Consider the following 25020-nt stretch of genomic DNA (forward strand, 5'->3'; position numbering starts at 1 on the left):
GAACGTAAACCCATGAGTAAAACGAGTTGATTAAATGAACTCAGGTTAGCGACCAAGTGCAAAGTTCCGCGTTGTAACTGAAGGAACTCTGGGTAAAGGAGATACATTGAGCGTGTTACCGAGTCCCCAGGAAACACATGTTGGGGCCATGTGTCGTCATGGCAAATCTTCCTCATTCAATAGCGAATGATTGGAGACTTCCCCCTATTGGGATCCGTGATGAGGGGGCATGAAAGTGATGTCATTTGAGATAGGGATATCTCATAGATAGAAACGCTGACGAAAATGATCGCCCTCCCTTTGCCTCTTTTCCACTTTAGTTCGGGAGAACTGTGGTTTCGACGGTTATAAATTCGGTAGGACTGCTTCTCAGTGGCCTGTACTCAAGGGGTGTCCCTACTATCTTTCGTTGATTGCCTTGCAAAACCCTCCGCTGTAGCTGAGAATGCGAGTGATGAAAAAAAAAAGGCATCATTGGTGACTTGTTTGAGAATTATGTCAACCTTATCATTAAAGAGATTAGATGGTCAAGATTCTTAGCGTATCTTGGCTTATGGTGGTCTTTAAGAAAGGTGGAAATAGAGAGCATTTCATATCTTTCAATAATGTTATAAGGTAGTAGCTGCTGTTATGGCTATATACATATTATGTTGGGCCTCTATGCTTAAGCAGTAGGACATGCCATAAAGAGGCTCCCACGTATGTTCGGTAAGATTCGGGGTGAGAGAAGGTAAATTGTGTTCTGCTTATTGAAAGATCACAATAGATTGCTTCCATGGAAACGACGTTAGGAATCAACTGATGGGTATCCAAATGGAAGTCTGGTAGGTGATACATGTATAAAGTCAATTGTTGACTGCCTATACAGGTAAAATCACCGAAGTGTTGAGTAAGCAATACATAGAAAACTTACCTGTACAAATCTGACCACGGAGTAAGCTATACAGTAATATAAATTAGTTTTCTATAGTACATACCATACCTGTACATAAAAAGGAACCGAAGCGTCATTACTGAAAATTACTATGATGTGTAGGGGCTTAAACTATGTAACAGGACAAGGTAAAACCCAACAAGCATTACATTTTCCAAAATATAAATTTATTTATTTAAACTAAAATCAAAGTAAAAGAATTTTAAAAAAAAACAACCTACAGTGTATGAATTCCTATAATATTATCCTAAATGTACTATAAATTTCACAGTGATCCAGAAACTATCTCAAGTTTTTCTAAATGAAGGTTCTAGTGTGCTTATGTGCTATGCTAGCACCAATGAAGAATCATAGTTCTAATAATCCAAACATTTTTACTTCAATGTAAATTCCATGGAAGTAGAACTAAAATCCTTGAATGTTTCATATAATCAAATTGAATTATTTAAATGTCCAAGTTCTTGAATAATTTCACAATAGTTAAGCAAAACACCATCTATTTAGAATGATTTTTTTTTCTCTCTGCAATTTCAAGGAAAAAATTATAAATAAATCTTCCTTCTTCTCATGACCTTTACAAAAGCTGACTATAACTGTAGAATGAGATGCCGCATATCTAATTCATTGATATAGCCACTATGTATGCATCAAATCAACAAAATCTGAATCACTAAAGTTTCCAGAACATTTAAATCATCTTACTGTGAAATATGTTAATAGTCGTGGTCTGGGCTTTTCACTTTATTGGGCCGATCAACAGCTAGGGTGCTCATGATATATCTAGAGTACAGATGCTCTCCTAAGATCAAATGATGGATTGTGACCTCCATTCTAATGCATGATGTACATTGACCGAAATAGTTTTTGATATGACCTTGGCAATAAGAACTGTTTATCAAAATTTCACAATGTATTGAAGATGTATTTTTACTATAGTACAAACCAGCCACTAAATTAAAGAGGTAAAATGTATATTTCATAAACCCAAATGACTTAAAATAAAAACTATATTATAAATTAATATATAATACAGATATCTGTAACATTACAAAGTGGATGCTACAATATCCTTTGTGAGACAATATTACTTGTAGGAAAGGCCCAATGATGTTCAATACAGGTAAAAATCAGTGTACCATAGGGAGATCACTCTGACTGCTACCTAAGTAGGCAGATAACTTTTTGCTTTGTAGCTAAAAAGTTTTACTCTGTGAGGGCTGGATTTGCATGTAGCAGTAGTTCTTTTAAGGTATTATTATCAGGTAATGTATTTGAAGAAGAAACAGCATATGGTTTTCTTGGAAAGATTTCCATCCTTTATACCATGTCTTTAACATAAATGCCATATTCAAGGGCAAATGAAAAGAAATTTGGAAATAATATAACAAGAGTATTGTTAACAACACATTAAATGCCCACCCAATGTTTAATATTCCCCCAGAAGTAATTATTTTCTTATAAAACTTACCTTGTTTATGACCTCTAACCTGTTCACCACATAATCTATTAGGAGGGAGCAGAAATTAATCTCTGGACAGATGCAGTTATTAAAAGGGCCATACGATTCACACAAAACCACCCAAAACTGACCAAGACCTGCCCAAATCCACCTTAAACATTATGTAAATCAAAATGAAACATACCCAAAACCACAAGAAAACATTGGAAAGAGTACTATCTTGTTGAAACAAACGACAAAATTGGAATTATGCCGCATTTAGTATTTACATCGGATGGAAATGACAAAAGGGAGACAAATGTTACTGGATTCATCTCCATTGCTGGTTATCAAGTCAAAGGTGGATACAGTCAGTACTTTCAAAGTATGAACAGTGGCCTCATTGTGAAGTAAATGTGTGTGTGTGTGTCTGATTAGAATTTTTAACATAGCTTTAACAATTTTTCAGTCATATCTCTATTATGTCTGCAGTGTGGCAATTAATAGTGATGTCTAGCACTGGGGCATCTTGCTGCAGACATGAAGCATAATGTCCCACCAAGTGACATTATCCTGACACCAGGCCGACCAGTCCTAACACTAACCTCTTAGTGCTGAGCACCAAGCGAGGCAGCTGTTGGTACCATTTTTTGTAAGTTTTTGGTATGACTCGGACGGGGATTGAACCCATGACCTTCCGCTTCCGAGGCATGAAGTAAATAATGGACCATCAGTGTGCCATACATGTCAATGAGGATGACAACAGTAACATATGTATGATATTATAAATATGTTTACATGTATTTGCTATTGTCTTTATTAACAATTTGTTGTCGCTAAGGGTTATAGCAATATATTATACATCTTCTTGACATTTTAAATAAAAATAAAATTTTGAAACTTTTGAAAGGTACTGATTCTTTATTTCTAAATTGAAGTGAAAATAAATGCAGATTCATTATTTTCTTTATACTTCATGTCACTGCATTTAAGAATATTATTATCGTTGCTTAAAATGTCATGTTAATGATTTTATAGCTGATGTTATGATAAGAATTTTATCAATTGTGCCTTAACACTTGAGACGTCAAGTTGTTTTATGTTGTGTCCAGTTTGGGTTGAGTTTTTTCAATTTTCTTCAAATTATTGAATTTAAAGTAATTATCTTCCCTGGAAATACATAAGTGCTCTGTTAATTCTTGGACAAAGACATATCTTGGAAATTATACAGAATTCAAACACTGGAATAATATTTTCTGAGATTCAACAAGTGCCTGTTGACACATCAGTACAATGCTGACTATTACAGGCGGCATCGCCTTCCATCTTGTATTCTATCGGGATTTGAAGTCTGATTCAATTAGAACTTTTCATTGATAGGACTTGTGTTTACTAATTCTTGGATTATTTTTTAACTTAATTCACAATATCATAAGTTCCTTTTCTCATTTTTCACTTAGTATTTAAGGGAAATAAATTGTTTAATTTTATAAAGCTTGTTGTCTTCACTCTTTTCTGTTACTTATTTAACATCTCCTTGGTATGTATGTCACAGGTGGTCCATTATTTACTTCACAATGGTCCATTATTTACTTCACAATGTGGCCGTTTTTACTTGGAACGTATTGACTGGGTCCATTTTGACTTGATAACCAGCACTGGTGATGAATATGGTAACATTTGTCTCCTTGTTTTAATGATTACTTCCAATCTAAAAAATAAATGCAACATATTTTGTCATCTGTTTCTACATAATAACACTGTTTCCAATGTTTTCTTGTGGTTTTTAGTATGCTTAGTTTAGTTTACATCATGTTTGTAGTGGATTTGGGTGGATTTAGGTGGTTTTGGGTGGATTTGGGCAGGTTTTGGGTGGTTTTGGGTGGTTTTAGGTGAATCGTATTGGAAATGAGCGATCATATGCAAATCAAATGGTCTGCTGATCAATAAATTACTCAGCTGGGTCTAAATGTTTTTGCCTGCTAGCATTTGGGGTCCATCTATTCAAGCTGGTTAAGTGGCTTGACAGTGAAGCTGGTCACCTTTTTTGCTTTTACTACACAACATACACGATATCAAATTGGTGTGGCTTCAACATCTCTCATCCAATTTGAACTATATTTTCATGACATAATGAAAGTCCACATTCAATCACAGCTACATTTCTGAAGAAGTAACACATACTTTAAAGAAACTGTAATGCTAATTCATAGGTGGAGCATTCCCCAGATTTTCTTCATAAAGACAAGTTCTTACATTAAAGAGTTTAAAGACAAACCTGTATTTAAATTTTGTGGGATGTTCAAAGCCCTTAATCCAACCAAATTTTTTTATCTCTGAAGTCCACTGCATTATAAAGAATCTTGATTTCTGATTTGTGTAGTCCACTGCAATAAAAGGAATCTCAATTTCCATTTGTATAATCCATGGCTATATGAAGATTCTGTACTCATAGATCTGTTTAGCTCATTCTGTGTAACTACTTCAAGCAACATCAGCAAAGAAAATTGCTTTTATCTCTAAATGTGTGCTAACAGAATGACACTGAGGGCATACCAATATAACCTCCTAAATTCAAGTCAATCTAATTAAACTTCTAATATATTATAATTATTATAATTTAAAAAAAAACAAAAACACTCCCACCTGAATAGTCCCAATATATTCAATTACATTTCTTAGTGAATTATAAAGAATGCAGAACAGATATCTAAAGGAAATTGAATTTAAAAAAATAAAATCATGCAAAATGAAAGATGCCATTTTTATTAAAAACTTTTTATAAAACATTTTACACTGCATACACAAGTTAAAATAGCATAAAAGTAAGTAAAATAAATTTATGGAAATGGAATAAACTAGAAATGGAAATAGTCACAATTGCAAAAATGATTAAAAGCAAGAAATCATTGCACAGTTTAGTGTGCACATTATAAAATTGTGTTGAAAATTAAAAACTTCTTAAGATATATTTTAGCAAATTAAAAAATAATGTACGACTAAAACAGATATACACTGATTATAAATTGATAAAAGATAACAAGGTAACTAAATTAGCCAAAGATGAACAATGTAAACATTTTTACAGTTTCTGAATAAAAAGATTGTTCATGGAAATTAGCATGCAATAAATGTACATTTGTATACATATCGTACATACTTGTTTATAAGTCAAGTCCAACTGCAAACTGCATATACCAAAAACTGATATTGCATAATGCAACAGCAGATCAGGGTCTATGCAGTTTATTAGGAGTAATCAGTTGAACAAACATCTTGGACACTGATCAATTTTTATGCCATATCAGTTCAAGGTCTATATTGTTTGCCATTGGACCTGATTATGAGAGTAGATTTGGTACCCAATAAACTTGTTTGACAGAATTATAATTTAGCATTTTATACACTTTAACAAGAAAACAATGTAACAATTTATGTTCTACCTGTATATAACCATGACTGTACAGTGAAAACTGTCTAATCTGGGCCCTGGGTTTCACATATTACACCTAATGTGGTCACAAACTTTTCTCTCTTGCTTACCTTACCTACATTATATCTTCCCTTCACAGTAACTTCCCTTAAACAAATACCATTCATATCTAGCAATGGTCTAATTTTTTCTTTCCTTCATTTCCTCCATTATATCTGTATTCAGTCAACTCCCATTACAATGGCATATTCATGTTCCAGTAGGTTTATGTATTCTTCTTATAACTAATTTTTCATTCCTTAAAATTTTTTGCCTTCAATGGAAAAATGTCATTTTATATATATATATATATATATATATATATATATATATATATATATATATATATATATATATATAGTAAAATTTAGTTTTTAATGCAGGAAGATGTCTACATAATATTTATGTTTCTGACTAGTTCTTATTTGTACATGCTGGTGTAGTAATTCAGCTGAAATGAAATAAAGTTTAAGGTTTTAAGTCAACCTCGGTCTTGTTAATGTAAAACTGTTCTAAGTCAACCTTAGTCTTGTTAATGTAAAGCTGTTTTAAGTCAATCTTGGTCTTGTTAATGTAAAGCTGTTCTACGTCAACTTCGGTCTAGTTAATGAAAGCTGTTGTAAGTCAACTTTGGTCTTGTTAATTTAAAGCCATTCTAAGTCAACCTCAGTCATGTTAATGTAAAGCCATTCTAAGTCAAACTCAGTCTTGATAATGAAAAGCATTTCTAAGTCAACCTTGGTCTTGTTAATATAAAGCCGTTCTAAGTCAACCTTGGTCTTGTTAATATAAAGCCATTCTAAGTCAATCTCAGTCTTGTTAATGGATAGCCATTCTAAGTCAATCTCAGTCTTGTCAATGGATAGCCGTTTTAAGTCAACCTCAGTCTTGATAATGAAAAGCACTTCTTAGTCAACCTTGGTCTTGTTAATATAAAGTCGTTCTAAGTCAACCTCAGCCTTGTTAATGTAAATCTGTTCTAAGTCAACCTCGTTCTTATTAATGTAAAGCCATTCTAAGTTAACCTTGGTCTTGTAAATGTAAAGCCATTCAAAGTCAATCTTAGTCTTGTTAATGTAAAGCTGTTCTAAGTCAACTTTGGTCTTGTTAATGTAAAGCTGTTCTAAGTCAACCTCGGTCTTGTAAATGTACAGCCATTCTAAGTCAAACTCACTCTTGTAAATGAAAAGCTGTTCTAAGTCAACCTCGGTCTTGTAAATGAAAAGCTGTTCTAAGTCAACCTTGGTCTTGTTAATGTAAAGCCATTCTAAGTCAACCTCAGTCTTGTTAATGTCAAGCCATTCTAAGTCAACCTCAGTCTTGTTAATGTCAAGCCATTCTAAGTCAACCTTGGTCTTGTTAATGTAAAGCCATTCTAAGTCAACCTCAGTCTTGTTAATGTCAAGCCATTCTAAGTCAATCTTGGTCTTGTTTAATATAAAGCCTCATACCAAATTTGATTTAAATCAATTAAGTCCCTTAAACGTTATTGAACAGACTAAATTTGTAATGAGAAAGGATGAATATACACTGTTCCATCATATGGCTGGTTGGGGAAGTGAGGTTGCAGATGTAAAGCTGTTCTAAGTCAATCTCAGTCTTGATAATGAAAAGCCGTTCTAAGTCAAACTCGGTCTTGTTAATGTAAAGCCGTTCTAAGTCAAACTCGGTCTTGTTAATGTAAAGTCATTCTAAGTCAACCTCAGTCTTGTTAATGTACAGCCATTCTAAGTCATCCTCGGTCTTGTTAATGTACAGCCATTCTAAGTCAGCTTTGGTCTTGTTAATGTAAATCTGTTCTAAGTCAACCTTAGTCTTGTTAATGTAAAGCTGTGTTAAGTCAACCTTGGTCTTGTTAATGCAAAGCTGTTCTACTTCAACCTCAGTCTTGTTAATGAAAAGCTGTTGTAAGTCAATCTTGGTCTTGTCAATGTAAAGCCATTCTAAGTCAACCTCAGTCTTGTTAATGTCAAGCCATTCTAAGTCAATCTTGGTCTTGTCAATGTCAAGCCATTCTAAGTCAATCTTGGTCTTGTTTAATATAAAGCCTCAACCATATTTGATTTAAATCAATGAAGTCCCTTAAACGTTATTGAATAGACTAAATTTTTGTAATGAGAAAGGATGAATATACACTGTTCCAACATATGGCTGTTTGGGGAAGTGAGGTTGCACATTAGATTCACACCATCAATCACTGTGGCCCATTGACATATCGAACTTAAATTTTTGCTCCTTAATTTTATGGCCAGTGCACTGGTACATGTATTCCTCTTGTGGTTGTAACAAAACAGTGTATGCTAAATGTGCCATGTATTCTTGAATAAGAGTTCTGTAAACAGCACATGTGTGCTAACAGAATGACATTGAGGACATACCAATATAACCTCCTAAATTCAAGTCAATCTAATTAAACTTCTAATATATTATAATTATTATAATTATTTAAAAAAAACCACAACACTCCCACCTGAATAGTCCCAATATATTCAATTACATTTCTTAGTGAATTATAAAGAAGCACTCCCACCTGAATAGCCCTAATATATTCAATTACATTTCTTAGTGAATTATAAAGAATGTAGAACAGATAACTAAAGGAAATTGAAATTTTTACAAATAAAATCATGCAAAATGAAAGATGCCATTTTTAATAGGACTTTTTATGAAACGTTTTACACTGCATACACAAGTTAAAATAGCATAAAGGTAAGTAAAAAAATATATGGAAAGGAATAAGCTGGAAATGGAAATAGTCACAATTGCAAATATGATTAAAAGCAAGAAATCATTGCACAGTTTAGTGTGCACATTATAAAATTGTGTTGAAAATTAAAAACTTCTTAAGATATATTTTAGCAAATTAAAAAATAATGTACGACTAAAACAGATATACACTGATTATAAATTGATAAAAGATAACAAGGTAACTAAATTAGCCAAAGATGAACAATGTAAACATTTTTACAGTTTCTGAATAAAAAGATTGTTCATGGAAATTAGCATGCAATAAATGTACATTTGTATACATATCGTACATACTTGTTTATAAGTCAAGTCCAACTGCAAACTGCATATACCAAAAACTGATATTGCATAATGCAACAGCAGATCAGGGTCTATGCAGTTTATTAGGAGTAATCCGTTGAACAAACATCTTGGACACTGATCAATCTTTATGCCATATCAGTTCAAGGTCTATATTGTTTGCCATTGGACCTGATTACGAGAGTAGATTTGGTACCCAATAAACTTGTTTGACAGAATTATAATTCAGCATTCTATACACTTTAACAAGAAAACAATGTAACAATTTATGTTCTACCTGTATATAACCATGACTGTACAGTGAAAATTGTCTAATCTGGGCCCTGGGTTTCACATATCCAACCTAATGTGGTCACAAACTTTTCTCTCTTGCTTACCTTACCTACATTATATCTTCCCTTCACAGTAACCTCCCTTAAACAAATACCATTCATATCTAGCAATGGTCTAATTTTTTCTTTCCTTCATTTCCTCCATTATATCTGTATTCAGTCAACTCCCATTACAATGGCATATTCATGTTCCAGTAGGTTTATGTATTCTTCTTATAACTAATTTTTCATTCCCTAAAATTTTTTGCCTTCAATGGAAAAATGTCATTTTATATTTATATATATATATATATATATATATATATATATATAGTAAAATTTAGTTTTTAATGCAGGAAGATGTCTACATAATATTTATGTTTCTGACTAGTTCTTATTTGTACATGCTGGTGTAGTAATTCAGCTGAAATGAAATAAAGTTTAAGTTTTTAAGTCAACCTTGGTCTTGTTAATATAAAACTGTTCCATGTCAACTTCGGTCTAGTTAATGAAAGCTGTTGTAAGTCAACTTTGGTCTTGTTAATTTAAAGTCATTCTAAGTCAACCTCAGTCATATTAATGTAAAGCCATTCTAAGTCAACCTCAGTCTTGATAATGAAAAGCATTTCTAAGTCAACCTTGGTCTTGTTAATATAAAGCCGTTCTAAGTCAACCTTGGTCTTGTTAATATAAAGCCATTCTAAGTCAATCTCAGTCTTGTTAATGGATAGCCATTCTAAGTCAATCTCAGTCTTGTTAATGGATAGCCGTTTTAAGTCAACCTCGGTCTTGTTAATGTAAACCATTCTAAGTCAACCTCAGTCTTGTTAATGTAAAGCCATTCTAAGTCAACCTCAGTCATGTGAATGTAAAGCCATTCTAAGTCAACCTCAGTCTTGTTAATGTAAAGCCATTCTAAGTCAATCTCAGTCTTGTTAATGGATAGCCGTTTTAAGTCAACCTCGGTCTTGTTAATGTAAACCATTCTAAGTCAACCTCGGTCTTGTTAATGTAAAGCCATTCTAAGTCATCCTCAGTCTTGTTAATTTAAAGCTGTTCTAAGTCAACCTCTTTCTTGTTAATGTAAAGCCATTCTAAGTCAACATTGGTCTTCTTAACATAAATCTGTTCTAAGTCAACCTCGGTCTTGTTAATGAAAAGCTGTTGTAAGTCAACTTTGGTTTTGTTAATGTAAAGCCATTCTAAGTCAACCTCAGTCTTGTTAATGTCAAGCCATTCTAAGTCAATCTTGGTCTTGTCAATGTCAAGCCATTCTAAGTCAATCTTGGTCTTGTTTAATATAAAGCCTCAACCATATTTGATTTAAATCAATGAAGTCCCTTAAACATTATTGAACAGACTAAATTTTTGTAATGAGAAAGGATGAATATACACTGTTCCAACATATGGCTGTTTGGGGAAGTGAGGTTGCACATCAGATTCACACCATCAATCACTGTGGCCCATTGACATATCAAACTTAAATTTTTGCTCCTTAATTTTATGGCCAGATCTGCATGTCACACTGCACTGGTACATGTATTCCTCTTGTGGTTGTAACAAAACAGTGTATGCTAAATGTGCCACGTATTCTTGAATAAGAGTTCTGTAAACAGCACATTATACACCCACCCTATTAATAGTCCTCTATGTATACAACTGTAATGTAAACAGCACATTTTATGCCCACCCTATTAATAGTCCTCTATGTATACAACTGTAATGTAAACAGCACATTTTATGCCCACCCTATTAATAGTCCTCTATGTATACAACTGTAATGTAAACAGCACATTTTATGCCCACCCTATTAATAGTCCTCTATGTACACAACTTTAATGTAAACAGCACACTGTATGCCCACCCTATTAATAGTCATATATGTATATTAATGTAATGTAAACATCACATTGTATGCCCACCCTATTAAAAGTCCTCTTTGCATATCAATGAAATGTTTGTGCAGAAACTATTTATCTTCTTTCAGTGATCTTGACCTTTGACATTTTGACTTCACATTTGATAGGCTTCTCCCTTAACCCAAGTGCAAGCTATCCTAAGTTTGGTGTCGGTATTTGATCTAGAACTAATATTATTATGCAGAGACCACTTTTATTCTATCAGTCATGGTGACATTTGACACCACAAATGATAGGATTCTTCCTTACTCCAAGTGTCGGTCATCCACAAAGTTTGGCAATCATAGATAAGCAGAACTCATGTAACTGTATGAACACTGTTTTCTTCTTTCAGTCGCAGACCCTAGCCATTGACCTTTACATGGAGAAACTGATGTGGTTTATCCTTGCCTATATTGAAAGTCAACCATCAAGTTTGGTAAATATAGATCATGCAAACCTCGAGTTATGGTTTGGAAATCATTTTTCTTTTCTCATCACTGTGGCGCAGACCTTTGAACTTTTCACCCAGAAATCAGTAGGATTCTTCCTTGCATCAAGTGCAAGCCATCCACAAAATGTAACAACTACAGGTTGTGAAGAACTCAAATCTAACAACTACAGGTTGTGAGGAACTCAAGTTCTTGTGTGGAAACCAGCTTCTTTCCATTATATCCATTATAGTGACCCTGACTATTGTTATTTTGACACAAAAATCAACAGTTTTCTATGCCCCAAATGCAAGCCATCCACAGTTTCATAACTTTAAATAGTGAAGAACTCAAGTTATTTGCTGAAACCATTTGTTTTCTATCATACATAATGACCCTGACCTTTCATCTTTTGATGCCAAAATTGATAGGGCTCTTCCTTTAATACTCCAAGTGTAAGCTATTCACAAGTTGGTTGGATGTTGGTTGACTCATGTAATGGGTACTGGAAAAACTAATGGACAACATCATAACATAATATACTCCATCTTATGGCTATTGTATAAAAACTGCACGAAAATAATTAGGCATATTTGTATAAAAAGATTATGATATTAATAGGTTACTTCATTTGTAGGAAAAATATGAAAGAGTTTTTCAGATTAATATTACACAACCTTTGGGAGCAAAGTAATAATTTGAGAAAACGAGTTCAATTTCCCATACAAATGAAGTAACCTTTTTATTATATACTCATTTTGTTATTCTAACTAAGGCCTAATTATAAAAAAATACACTATAAGAAACAAAGTAATTGAATTTATGCTTATTTCAAAATAAATACACAACAGTAGATTTATCAATACACAATAACAATATTAATGCACACAAAGCACTGCCCAGCAACCTTTGAATTTTGTCATGTGCTCTACATTAGTTTAAAAAAGAATTGTCATTTTGGTCCACTTAATATTGAAATTTAGAGTCATACTGTGAATGAATGTGCATTGCAACAACTTTTCCAGTTAGTCTGGAATGGATGGAATTTTTTTGTATTTTTGTTGATTCTATTGAATTATGCTTGTTATGGTTATATTAGCTGTGTCAATTTCACATGAAGTACATGTGATTTGAGCAGGGAGGGACATGTCTTGGCTCAGCTGGATGTGTGTTTCTCTTCTGCCACTGAATATTTGGAATCATAATGTGGGAAAAATATGAACTCTTTCAATCGAAATTATCAAAAAGATGCTATGGAATACCATGTTCATTTCATTTTGAGTACAGTAAGGAGAATGTTATTACAGTTGAAAATGTCATCGAAATTACAGTACAATTTTGCAGTGTGTTATCAAGTTTTAGAACCCAAGACATGCCTCATGTAATTTGAATTTCCGGAATTAAGAAAGGACATTTTGAGGAAACTCAAGATGCAAAAATCTAAGTATATTTTTTGCCATTCTTATTACTAGCTAAAGAAGACAAGTTTATGCCTTGTCACTTGCTTGCTCTTTGTAGGGACCCCAACTATGTTATGACGTGTATGGCATCTGTTGCTAGCCTAAATCCAAAACATTGTATCAAAAAAGTTGGGAAAATGAAAATTGCAAAGCAGTTAGTGTGTGACCATTCAGACAGAGGAAATAAAAATTCTTCATTGTCTTGGTTTATTGGCTCTGAGGCCCTTACTTTTCTACCAAAACATTGAGTTGCATTTTTCCCCCTCAAATTTAATACATTGGCTTATAAAATGGTACATCTCATATATGGGATAGTCCCTGGCCTCAGTATGCTTTTCTACACTATTTTTATACACCCCAGATGCACTGGTCTTAGTCTGAACCATTCCATTCATGAAAAGTTATGAGCATTTCTCCTAAATAACTGTTTCAATTATCAGAATGGTATTTTCAATATTGCGTCTCATGTTTGTTGGGGACATTGCTGATATCACATGCATTCATTTGCTTCTTTGAAAGTTTCTTTTGTGACAACATCAACTTGTCCACATCATTCACTTTATCATCTCTACTTTCAAATAGATGAAACAGCTTCTTTAGTTCATCCACAAACAAATCTAATAAACTTAAACCTAAGCGTCTACTAAATGAGTGTACATGTTTTGTTTCCAAAGTAGTTCCTAATACGCTATACTATTTTTATACACACATGTCATGTAGTATTAAGGTGTTTAGTATTGCAAAATACCTAACAATTCTGACAATGTAAAGTTAACAGAGAAAAAAATGAGTATATAATAAAAGATGTTACTTGCATAAATATATTATATTCTTTAATGAAATAATAGAGGAATTATGAGTACTATACCATTATATATTGATTTTTTTTCATGTGTATTTCCTAAGCTTCTTACAACATCACTAAATTGTAATGTTCATTTCTTTTCTTTGTAAAATACACTGTAGTAATTGCAAATACAATACTCAATTTCTCATCATTAGATCTTTTTGATTTTCACAGCCAACACTGGAAACCAAAGAACAATTTCTAGAAAAGCTATATTCCTCATAAGGCTCTAACAAGCTTTCATCTCAAACTTGGAAAGAAAGTAAAACAGTATATACATAAAACAGCCTGCAGAGTAAACTGTGTCTAAAGTTTAGAACTGGTCAGTCGATCTTTAAGAACCCTCCTCAGAACCTTGCCACTTGCAGTTTTGGGAATTTCTGGTATAAATTCTACTCCTCCACGAAGTTTCTTGTAAGCTGCCACATTTTCTGAAATTTAGATATTTAAAAATGCGTTTTTAAGCCACAATGTATCCAAATTATTTCTTTTTATATTTGACTACAATATCATTTTATTTTGAGGTTCAATCGAAGTATATACCATTTACTCCTTCAAGTATGGTTGTGGCAAAAAATGGTCTATGAAGTGGAAGAAATCAGAAGTAAACACACTCAGAAGTAAAAAAAAAACAAAAGTTAAGTAACCGTTCATCATTCTACATACCCTATTTAGGCTTAAACAAAATTTGGATGGAGATATATTTAGAGATAGCTCCCATTAACTTTATTTGGATCCACAACAGTGCCTGGGAAGGTAAAAGTTTGGTGAACCTCCTTTGTATACCATACAGACCCAACATATTCTTGAAGAAAAAATAACTGTTGGATACAGCAAGAACAACAATAAACAGGAGGCCCAAGTGGGTCTGAGACCACACACATGGCTGGCATTGACCTAAAAGCCAAATGCAAATGCAGCTGAGCAAGAAATCTGGGACAGTAGGATCTTTTTTGTAGAAATTTCTTTCAATATTGTTGATCGCATATGACATGAAAACAATTGTTGCAAGATTTCTCTAGTTGTTATATCTTCATTCATATCTGATAGCTCATCAAGATCACTTTTCCAATAATAACAGACATTTATGTCAGGACACTTCCTGTAAAAACTGAAAAATTCCATTAGCATTTTTTTTCACACAAAGTTGTGTGAATGTTTTTATCTTTTTAGCAATGGTGGCAACATTTGATGGTGGACTGGCATCATTTATATAAATGGGAAAGGCCTTCAATCTGAGACACTTTCTATAAAATTTGATCAAATGCAGTTAAACAACTTTTGAGAAGCTAATGGAATATTTTTCTATTTTTAGAAGCAGCAGCCAGATTTATTAGTGTAATGGCACCAACTGTATAAAGACAGAAAGTCTTCAAGATAAGATGCTTTCTGTTAAACTTGGTCAGACTCTGTTGAGTGTTTTTTGAGAAGCTGTTAATGGATTTTCAAATTTTGGTAAATGTGGCTTTATTTGATGGTTAATCTACATGATTTTTGTATAAATTTAAAGCCCTTAATATCACTGTTTTTAGTCAAATCTGGTTAGATTATCAAGGGTAATTTCTGAAAAGATGTCATTCAAAGGGTTTTCTAATTTTAGTAATAGTGACAATATCTTAAGGCAGGTTGGCATCATTTGTTCAAGATTAGAAACTCTTTATGCCGGATTTTGTTAAATGTCATAAAATTCCGCTACATAGTTTCTGAGAAGGAGTCACTCAAAGATTTGTCCAGTTTTAGTAATGGCAGTATTATTTGGATGTGGATTGGTATCGGTAAAAACTGAAAGCACTCAAAACCAGGATAATTCCTGTTAAATTTAGTCAAATTCTGGTAATCCATTTATTATTTAAGAAGTCATTAAAAGGTTTTTCAATTTTGGTAATGGTGACTCATCATCAACTGAAACAAAAATTGGAAAGCCATATACACCAGGATTTTTTTGGGTCAAATTCTTTTGAACATTTTTCTTATACTAACATCATTTGCAGAAATTTAAGAGGACCTCATGCCAAGATTTTTTGGGGTAAAATTTGGTCAACCTCTGTTGAACAGTTTTTGAGAAGAATTTATTTAAAGGGTTTCTAGTTTTAGCAATGGCAGCCATATCGGATAATGGAATTGCATCCACTGAACAAATTTGAAAGGCCAAGACATTAGAATGTTCCCTGAAAAATCATATGCAAATTGGTCAAATATTTTTTTTATCCCTAAAAAGTTGTAAATAGCAAATGTGAACAATTTTCAGTGGATGAAAGATCAAGGACCATGTCATAAACTCACTTGACCTAACAGCCAGAGTTGAACAAGAAAAATGTCTCCCAAAAAAAGCATGGTTCACACTGGAAATACTTTAACACTGAAGAATACAACAAACTTTTATCTGAGAATGATTTTTTGCTCAGTGATTTTCTTTTTATCAATGAAAACTGTTTGATGTATCAAATGCCATTGTGGGAATCTAGGAAATCAGAAAGTGAAATCTTGAGGTTTTGGGCTAACCACACCCCTCAAACTATCCCTTTTGGAATTCACTCAGTTTGTCTAATCAATAAAAGTATCATAACATATAGTGTTATGACTCTATGGTCCTAAACAAAGTAACAAAAAAGAGCAAACACCAACGAGTTTTGTAAAATTATAGATATAATTTATTTCCCTAAAATACAAAGTGAAAAATAAAAAAATTAATTTACACAATGGTGAATGAAATAGTAAATAGTCCTAAAAGTTCAATCACAAAAGTATCAAGTATTCCAAATAAGTTCCAGTGGTACTCCAAATGAAGTTCACACTTGGCCAATAGTATTGATAAATCACCATGATATTATCCCAAAATGTCTATGAAGTGGAAGAAATCGGAAGTAAACACACTCAGAAGTAAAAAAGAAATTCACATTAATTCCCCAACAGTTATTAAATTTGAATATCATAGCACTTTGTAATTTCAATGAATAATTGAATTAAATAAATAAAATCCTTTCAATTTAACACAACTACCATCTTCTAAGAATGATGATAATGCTAGGAATACCTATTCCTCAAGTAACATATCTTATATAGAATGTCAAAGCATTGTATTAGAACCAGAATGAGGTTCGATGACTCATTTACAGTGCACTGAGACTTGTAAACGAGCTCAAGTACTGTATCAGCCAGCTGATCAGAAATTAAGTCAGCCTGGTTTTTCAAGAAAATATCTGACCTGAAGCAAAAAGATCACAAGAACATATTTACATAAGTAAGATCACAACTCAACCTTGAAACTATGCACTGTTTTTTAAGAATGTGACCTCAAGTAAAGATACAGTTATAAAGAATAGTAATATTTAATGTTAATTAGTACATGACCTATAATATCCATAACCATGAAAATGACACATAATACAGATATACATAACAATAGTGACTGAACAATGTAGTGCTATACACAGCAAAAGCTAAGTCTTACCCTCAACATATTTCATTATTTCCTCGGCAGACACCTTAGCATTAGGTTTAGTGACAATGTATGCCCTGGGAAGTTCTCCAGCCCTATCATCAGGCATCCCTATCACAGCAACATCCAGCACAGCTGGATGTTTCAGCAAAAGGTCCTCCAATTCTGCAGGGGCAACCTGTGTTTACAAGGAAAAAACTGTAAGAAATACAGCCTAATATTATAGGGCTAAATTTAGTTATTTCAGGTGCTATGGTATTTATATTAGTTTTAGAAGGAAAGATATATTTGTGTATAAATTTTCTAAATTCTCTACATAAATTTAATAACAGTATGTCTAGGATAGAGGAGTAACTCTACAGTCACTGTTAGATTTAGAGGCAGAGATTTGGGGTCAATACAAGGTTACCAGCAGCTATTCAAATGCTATGGTGTCAAGTTACAGTCCAGAGAAATTGAAACAAAGGAGTCAGTAGGACAGTTGGAAGATGTGTTTGTAAAGCTAATTAAAATCAATTATAGCAAGTTTGCCATAATACTTAAACATTAAAATTAGTGACCATTTGAAGGGAAATTTGAATCTCTTTTAGTAGGTATAAAGTGCTTAAAATAGAGTTGAGTAGTTATAGTTTAATTTTGAAGTAATTTGCTCAAAAGGATAAAGTTTACAAGTAATTTCATATTCAAAATAATATTTTTGTAAATTCTAACACACAGCATCAGTGGAAAAAGAGTGTGTATGGAGAGTACATATATGGCTTTATTTTGGATTACAAAATTTAGATTCTGTGCATTGTGATATGTAGATTAGAGTTAGATAAAGGGTCTGCACCTAACACAATCAGACCAGAATATTAGTTTAGAATAGGTCTTCAGGGAATGTTTTCTCTGAAGTCCGCTAGGATTGTTTAAATAACCAGGTCAAACATAGTGCAGGGAGTCAGCATGAAGAACTAGGGGCAACATACTTCATTAAAGGTAGAAAAAGAAGAAACCCTCTTGCTTGTGACTAATTCCCCATAGCGCAGTGACATCAGAAAGGCGCTACTACAGTTTGGTGGAGAATTTAAAATGGAAATGTTGTGTTAAATTGTATTCTAAAACTTTTACTTGATTTTGGGGAATTCCATTTTATTTTAGACTGTGCTGACTCCATATGAAAGTTAAGTAGCAAAATTTTTGTATATTCATCTTTAGGACCTTTCTTTACTCTTTATTCTACAATTTTACGAAGTGATCTGTCAGGTAAAAATTTGTCATTAGAGATCTATATGTGCCTTTGATTCTTGTGATTCTACTGCATCAAAATGGATAGAAGCTGCATGGATTTCAGTCTCATGCCACCTTTTTCTGGTGATGGAAGCCAAGAACAACTAGCCGCAGCAGTGGGAAAATGAATGGATCAAATAAAAAAAATAAAAAAAAAACAGGAAACGATAAAGGACTATGATCTGAACACGGACAACACTATTGCATGGACTTCTTAACAAAAAAAAAAAAATCATTAACAAAACTAGACATAAAAAAAAAAAAAAAAGAAAAATTGTTGACAACCAGGAAACGATAAAGGACTATGAACTGAACATGGATAATACATATGCAAGGACCTCTTAACAGAAAAACAAAAAGCAATATCGAATACTGGAACAAGGACCTACACTCAGTGTATCAACGGAAAACAGACAAAATGATAACCCACACAGAACGAAAGAAACAACACCAAGGAAGAAATGAGGGAGACATGTACAATGGCTAATGATGGTTTCTTAAACCCAGGCCACTAACAAGAACCGAGAGCAAGGCTGCAAATCACCCTAGTGTTGACAGAAAGACCACATGTGGAGAAACACAGCTCCCCGATACCACACATGCTAATGCGAAAGAATCTAACATTACTGGATGTTGATGAAATTCTAGCCTGTAGTCGGCATCATGGCAAGCGCGTTTATAGGGTTAAATGGCAAGACTTCCCCAAGACTACATGGGAACCTGAAGAAGCTTTACCGCAGTTTTTGCTCCGGGAATTTCATGTAACAAAGACACAAAAAGGAAAGAGAAGAAAGTATGCAAAGTGAAGATTCCAAAGGGACTTGATCAATTAGTTCTTAAAGGTGGACTCATTATATTTGTTTTGCTGTGCTATACTTTCCTATCAACCTTTTCTTCCATATCTATCCTGCACATCTTCCTTCCTATGGTATAGCAGAACAGATGTATAAATCCCACACTTGGACAATTGACAGCTATGTTGCACATTCCAAATGGATTATTCTTTGCAAACAAATAACTACTGTAATTTTAAAAGCAGTCTATGGCACAATGTTAGTGCCAGTTCTTATTCAGTTCAAGAAAATCTTGAAATCCTTGTGATACCTGCAGATTACATTCAAAGCGAAGTGACATTCATGGAACATTATACAAAGTACTGTAGATTGGTGAGAAGTCAGACATTTATGGAACTGTTGTTCATGTGACTTTTGGTAGACAAAGATGATATATAAATTATTAGTGTGATTAATAATTAAGTGTTTGAAATTATTTTACATATACATGTATCAAGATATTTACCTAAAATTAGCATCCATAAGACCTCTTGGGATTATAAAGTTATTTCTGTTTCTAATTGAAAAGATTGTAATAAATCGCAATATTTTTGTACCTTAATACCCTGCACTATGGAATGTAAATTCTATTTAGGGAGTAGATTGTGTAGGTTTGTAGTGTGCAAGGAAGTGTGTGTGAACACTGATGCCACATAAAACATTATGAAATACATGCCTAAATCCACTTTATTCAATAATTTGACAAAAACAATAGTATGTTATAAAAATTTGGGGACCAAATTTTGCTGGGCCGGAGGGACATATTATAGGGCTAAATTTAGTTATTTCAGGTGCTATGGTATTTATATTAGTTTTAGAAGGAAAGATATATTTGTGTATAAATTTTCTAAATTCTCTACATAAATTTAATAACAGTATGTCTAGGATAGAGGAGTAACTCTACAGTCACTGTTAGATTTAGAGGCAGAGATTTGGGGTCAATACAAGGTTACCAGCAGCTATTCAAATGCTATGGTGTCAAGTTACAGTCCAGAGAAATTGAAACAAAGGAGTCAGTAGGACAGTTGGAAGATGTGTTTGTAAAGCTAATTAAAATCAATTATAGCAAGTTTGCCATAATACTTAAACATTAAAATTAGTGACCATTTGAAGGGAAATTTGAATCTCTTTTAGTAGGTATAAAGTGCTTAAAATAGAGTTGAGTAGTTATAGTTTAATTTTGAAGTAATTTGCTCAAAAGGATAAAGTTTACAAGTAATTTCATATTCAAAATAATATTTTTGTAAATTCTAACACACAGCATCAGTGGAAAAAGAGTGTGTATGGAGAGTACATATATGGCTTTATTTTGGATTACAAAATTTAGATTCTGTGCATTGTGATATGTAGATTAGAGTTAGATAAAGGGTCTGCACCTAACACAATCAGACCAGAATATTAGTTTAGAATAGGTCTTCAGGGAATGTTTTCTCTGAAGTCCGCTAGGATTGTTTAAATAACCAGGTCAAACATAATGCAGGGAGTCAGCATGAAGAACTAGGGGCAACATACTTCATTAAAGGTAGAAAAAGAAGAAACCCTCTTGCTTGTGACTAATTCCCCATAGCGCAGTGACATCAGAAAGGCGCTACTACACTAATCTCACTTATCAAACATAAAATCACTTTAATAAAGAAAAAATCAAATCAAATAAACCTAGTCATCCAACCTAGATGCCACATGAACTTGGTTAATTTGACTTTTAACAAAATTACAATGTTTTGTGCCCTTTAATATTTTTTACACCATCAACTGATTCAAAACATCATAAACTTATAATTCAGTTTTATTACAGTGTTTTTTGTTTTAATTAGAATTCTGCAAATTCTGATACTGAAGAAGATGATGTAAAGCATAATTAAGCATGTGTGTTTCTTTCATACTCTCTTATAGATTGAGTCCAACCACAAGAAACTCAGACCCTGATTGGCCATCACATTATGCACTAGCAGATATGTATCCCTGATTTGTAACTGCATTATGTTCTGGCATATAAGAATCTCTAACCTGTTAATTTCATGATAAGCCAGCAGATAAGTATCCCTAATCAATAATTGTATTATGCACTGGCAGATAAGTATCCTTAATCTATTATTATCTTATGCACTGGCAGGTAAGTATCCCTGATCTGTAACTGCATCATGCACTGGCAGGTAAGTATCCCTGATCCGTAATTACATTATGTACTGGCAGATAAGTATCCCTGATCTGCAATGATATTATGCACCAGCAGATAAGTATCCCTAATCTATAATTATATATGCACTGGCAGATAAGTATCCCTAATCTATAATTATATTATACACTGGCAGATAAGGATCCCTAATATATAATTACATTATGCACTGGCAGGTAAGTATCCCTGATCTGTAATTACATTATGCACTGGCAGATAAGTATCCTTGATCTGTAATTACATTATGTATGGGCAGACAAGTATCCTTGATCTGTAATTACATTATGTACTGGCAGATAAGTATCCCTGATCTGTAATTACATTATGTACTGGCAGATAAGTATCCTTGATCTGTAATTACATTATGTACTGGCAGATAAATATCCTTGATCTGTAATTACATTACATACTGGCAGATAAGGATCCTTGATCTGTAATTGCATTATGCAATGGCAGAGAAGAATCCCTAATCTATAATTGTCTTATGCACTGGCAGATAAGTATCCCTGATCTGTAACTGTATCATGCACTGGCAGGTAAGTATCCCTGATCTCTGTGTGTGTGTGATTTGGATTTTTAACATAGCTTTAACAATTTTTCAGTCATATTGCTACGATGTCTGCAGTGTGACAGTTTATAGTGATGTCTAGCACTGAAGCATCATGCCACAGACATGTAGCATGATGTCCCACCCAGACATATTATCCTGACACCAGGCCAACCAGTCCTAACACCAACCTCTTAATGCTTAGCACCAAGCGAGGCAGCTGTTAGTACCATTTTTTTAAGTCTTTGGTAAGACTCGGCCAGGGATCGAACCCACGACCTCCTGCATCTGAGGTGGACGCTCTAACCACTAGACCACAGGAGCGGTAATCCCTGATCTGTAATTAAATTATGTGCTGGTACATAAGGATCCATGATGTTTGCTCTACTGATAGACCCAGATCTGCCAGTGCATTACGTGATGGCAGATCGTGATTTATGCAGTTTGCAGCTTGACTCAACCAAAATGTTATTATGAACAGTGTGTAAACAATTACCATCAGTAATAACACAGTAATTTCAAATAAAACCTTAAACAATTCAGTAATTATGCTTTATTATTTTTGCTAATTTGTTGTACTTTATTAATTTGACTCATAATATAATTAACTTTGAAGTTCACTCATGTAAAGTAAATCTTGCTAAACTGCAAAAAGGCAAAGGTTAACATCCCTTGTTTATAAAGAATACATGTATATTTTCAATTTCAAATATGCAATAGTTCCAATTCACAACACCGTATTTAAACAAGTCAGATACAAAAACTTCAAATAGATGAGGCATAAAATATACAAGAAAACCTCCTTTCCAACTTTCCCCAAAACAGCAGCCTTAACAGCAGCTATGTGTTAATGATAATTTCCAGTTGAGATTAACCATTGTATCTCCACAGTTGTAATAGATTTTCAGTTATACAGAGTAATTATTTAATATGCTGCATTTTGATAAACTGGTATTAAAATTTAAAATATATAGTGATGTGTTGGCTTCCATTCTTGTCTATGAAAGTCAGGATTTTGTCTTCTGATCTTCTACAAAAACTCCTGTATATCAAATTTGAAAGGTAAAGGAATACACTTTAAAAAAACACTATTATTTGCAAGCCTTTGGCTTCACTTGTATAAACTAACATTTTCATCCAGGAGCCTGCTTGAGAGGAGCTCTTGAAAAGAGAAATTAAATCCTGTTAAAAAGTACATCCATCAGTCACAGTGAAGACAGCAAGCAGTACACTGGCAGTGCAACAAGTCACAGTGACAGGAGGCATGGTGTCTGACAGGATACCAGCTACTGGTGTGATACCACAAACAGCACCGTCAGCCCTCAAGGTCATCTGTGGCTTTGGATGACAAATGGAGACCAAGGACAGGACAGACAAAAACTACTTTGCTCCTATAGTATGAAAGTCTAGCATTAAAAAAAAGCCAATGAAAAGTTACAGTGAGGATGTGGGAGTGATCAAGAACTAGGTATAGAAAGAAAAGAGCAGAGAGGAGGAAAGAGACAAAACTGTTTTGTTCTCCCACCTACAACAAAAGCCTGAGTTTAAAAGAAGGCACCCACCACCATTCATCAACAATGTGATGAGCTGATAACCATGAAAGCTACCCCACCCAATTGGAGGCACAGTGACAGACTACCCAAAGTTGCATCAATAAAAGTGCTTTCCATTACCAAAACCACCGTATTAACACAAATGGATAATGATGATGAACATCACTCCAACAAGCAGTACAGTGGCAGTGCAACAAGTCACAGTGACATGAGGCATGGTATCTGACAGGATACCAGCTACGGGTGTGATACCACAACCAGCACTCTGGTAATAAAAATGCAATGAGGTACCTTGAGTGATGAAGACTGTTACGGAATTGTGTGCAGTAAAATGTTTATGCATTATAAATGAATAAAAATGTTGACAGGCTTTGTTGCCACATACAATATTACCCGAGGATGGTTCATTATTAGCCTAGCTGTTTCAAAATACTGAGTTTGGTTCACCCATTACTGCACATGCAAAGTGCCTGCAGTAAGAAACCTGATTACCTAAAGTTCTCTGGCCATTATGGATTATACTACAACCACGGTGCTTCTAGAGTAAATTCTCACTGTATTATCACAATTCAGATAAATTTTGTCATCAAGCTGTCCACTTTATGGAAGCAATCTTCAGTCAAAGAGTTATGTAAAATTGTATTCTATTTTGCTATCCTTTCTATGTGAAAGAATTGTTTTATGTTCTAAATTTTACAGAGTTGGAACTATGTCCCATAATGCCAAGCTTTCAAACAGACTATAGTCTGTTGCAAGTATGCTATTTTTATAACTGAACAGACAAGTTTAATTCAGGACACATGGTACTAATGGTATGGAAAAATGGAAACCAGTCTGGAAATGGGTGAACAGAAAGTAGAGTATATATGGGTTTGTCTGACCAGGATTGGTTAATAATGTAAGTTATGTTGTGGGAAAAAGAATCTTTTGAGAGCTTATCCTAGTTGTAAGTGACAAAAAATAGAGACATTGTTTTATTGATGGAATTTTAGTCCTTTAACAGTTTTGAGTTTGGAACACTCATTACTAAAATTAGCACCTAGTGACTCTTTGGTGCAGAATTGAAAACACATGTTTCAAACACATGCAGGTGCAGAAAATGCTGCGGCATATATCCTTTCCTCTAAACAGAAGCTGATATCCAGGTTTCATCTATACTGATAAATACAGGTTTGATCATGAGCACTCAAAAATTTTAAGTTATTGAGTTTTTAATATCATGGGGTTTGCATAGATTTACTATGGGAACTGAATTAGTACCCTGAGTCCTTCAATTATATATTGCATGCATGAGTGATATTCAAGTCCTTTATAATCTAGTGAGATTATTCTTGTTGAAAAAAGATTCATGTACAATTGTGGCT

At 33.6% G+C, this 25020-nt stretch overlaps 1 protein-coding gene across 6 annotated transcripts in view; it reads right to left on the reverse strand.

Annotated features, from left to right (window-relative positions):
- Window positions 1–5122: 5122 nt before the first annotated feature.
- LOC149805419 (putative 4-coumarate--CoA ligase 1) overlaps window positions 5123–25020 on the reverse strand; it is a 93596-nt gene continuing 73698 nt past the window's right edge. For 4 of the 6 annotated variants that reach the window (XM_089949985.1, XM_089949981.1, XM_089949986.1 and 1 more), the window contains 2 exons: window positions 17291–17456; window positions 5123–14270 (listed from right to left, as the gene is read on the reverse strand). In XM_089949985.1, coding sequence (XP_089806111.1) covers window positions 14146–14270; window positions 17291–17456 — 291 coding nt within the window. In that variant the 3' untranslated portion in view covers window positions 5123–14145. The remainder of the gene's footprint in view (window positions 14271–17290; window positions 17457–25020) is intronic. The other 2 variants (XR_016419546.1, XR_016419549.1) reach the window with 2 other exon arrangements.

This window comes from Sinohyriopsis cumingii, chromosome 2 (assembly GCF_028554795.1).
Source record: "Sinohyriopsis cumingii isolate HCF-2022 chromosome 2, ASM2855479v2, whole genome shotgun sequence".
NCBI classification, from domain to species: Eukaryota; Metazoa; Mollusca; class Bivalvia; order Unionida; family Unionidae; genus Sinohyriopsis; species Sinohyriopsis cumingii.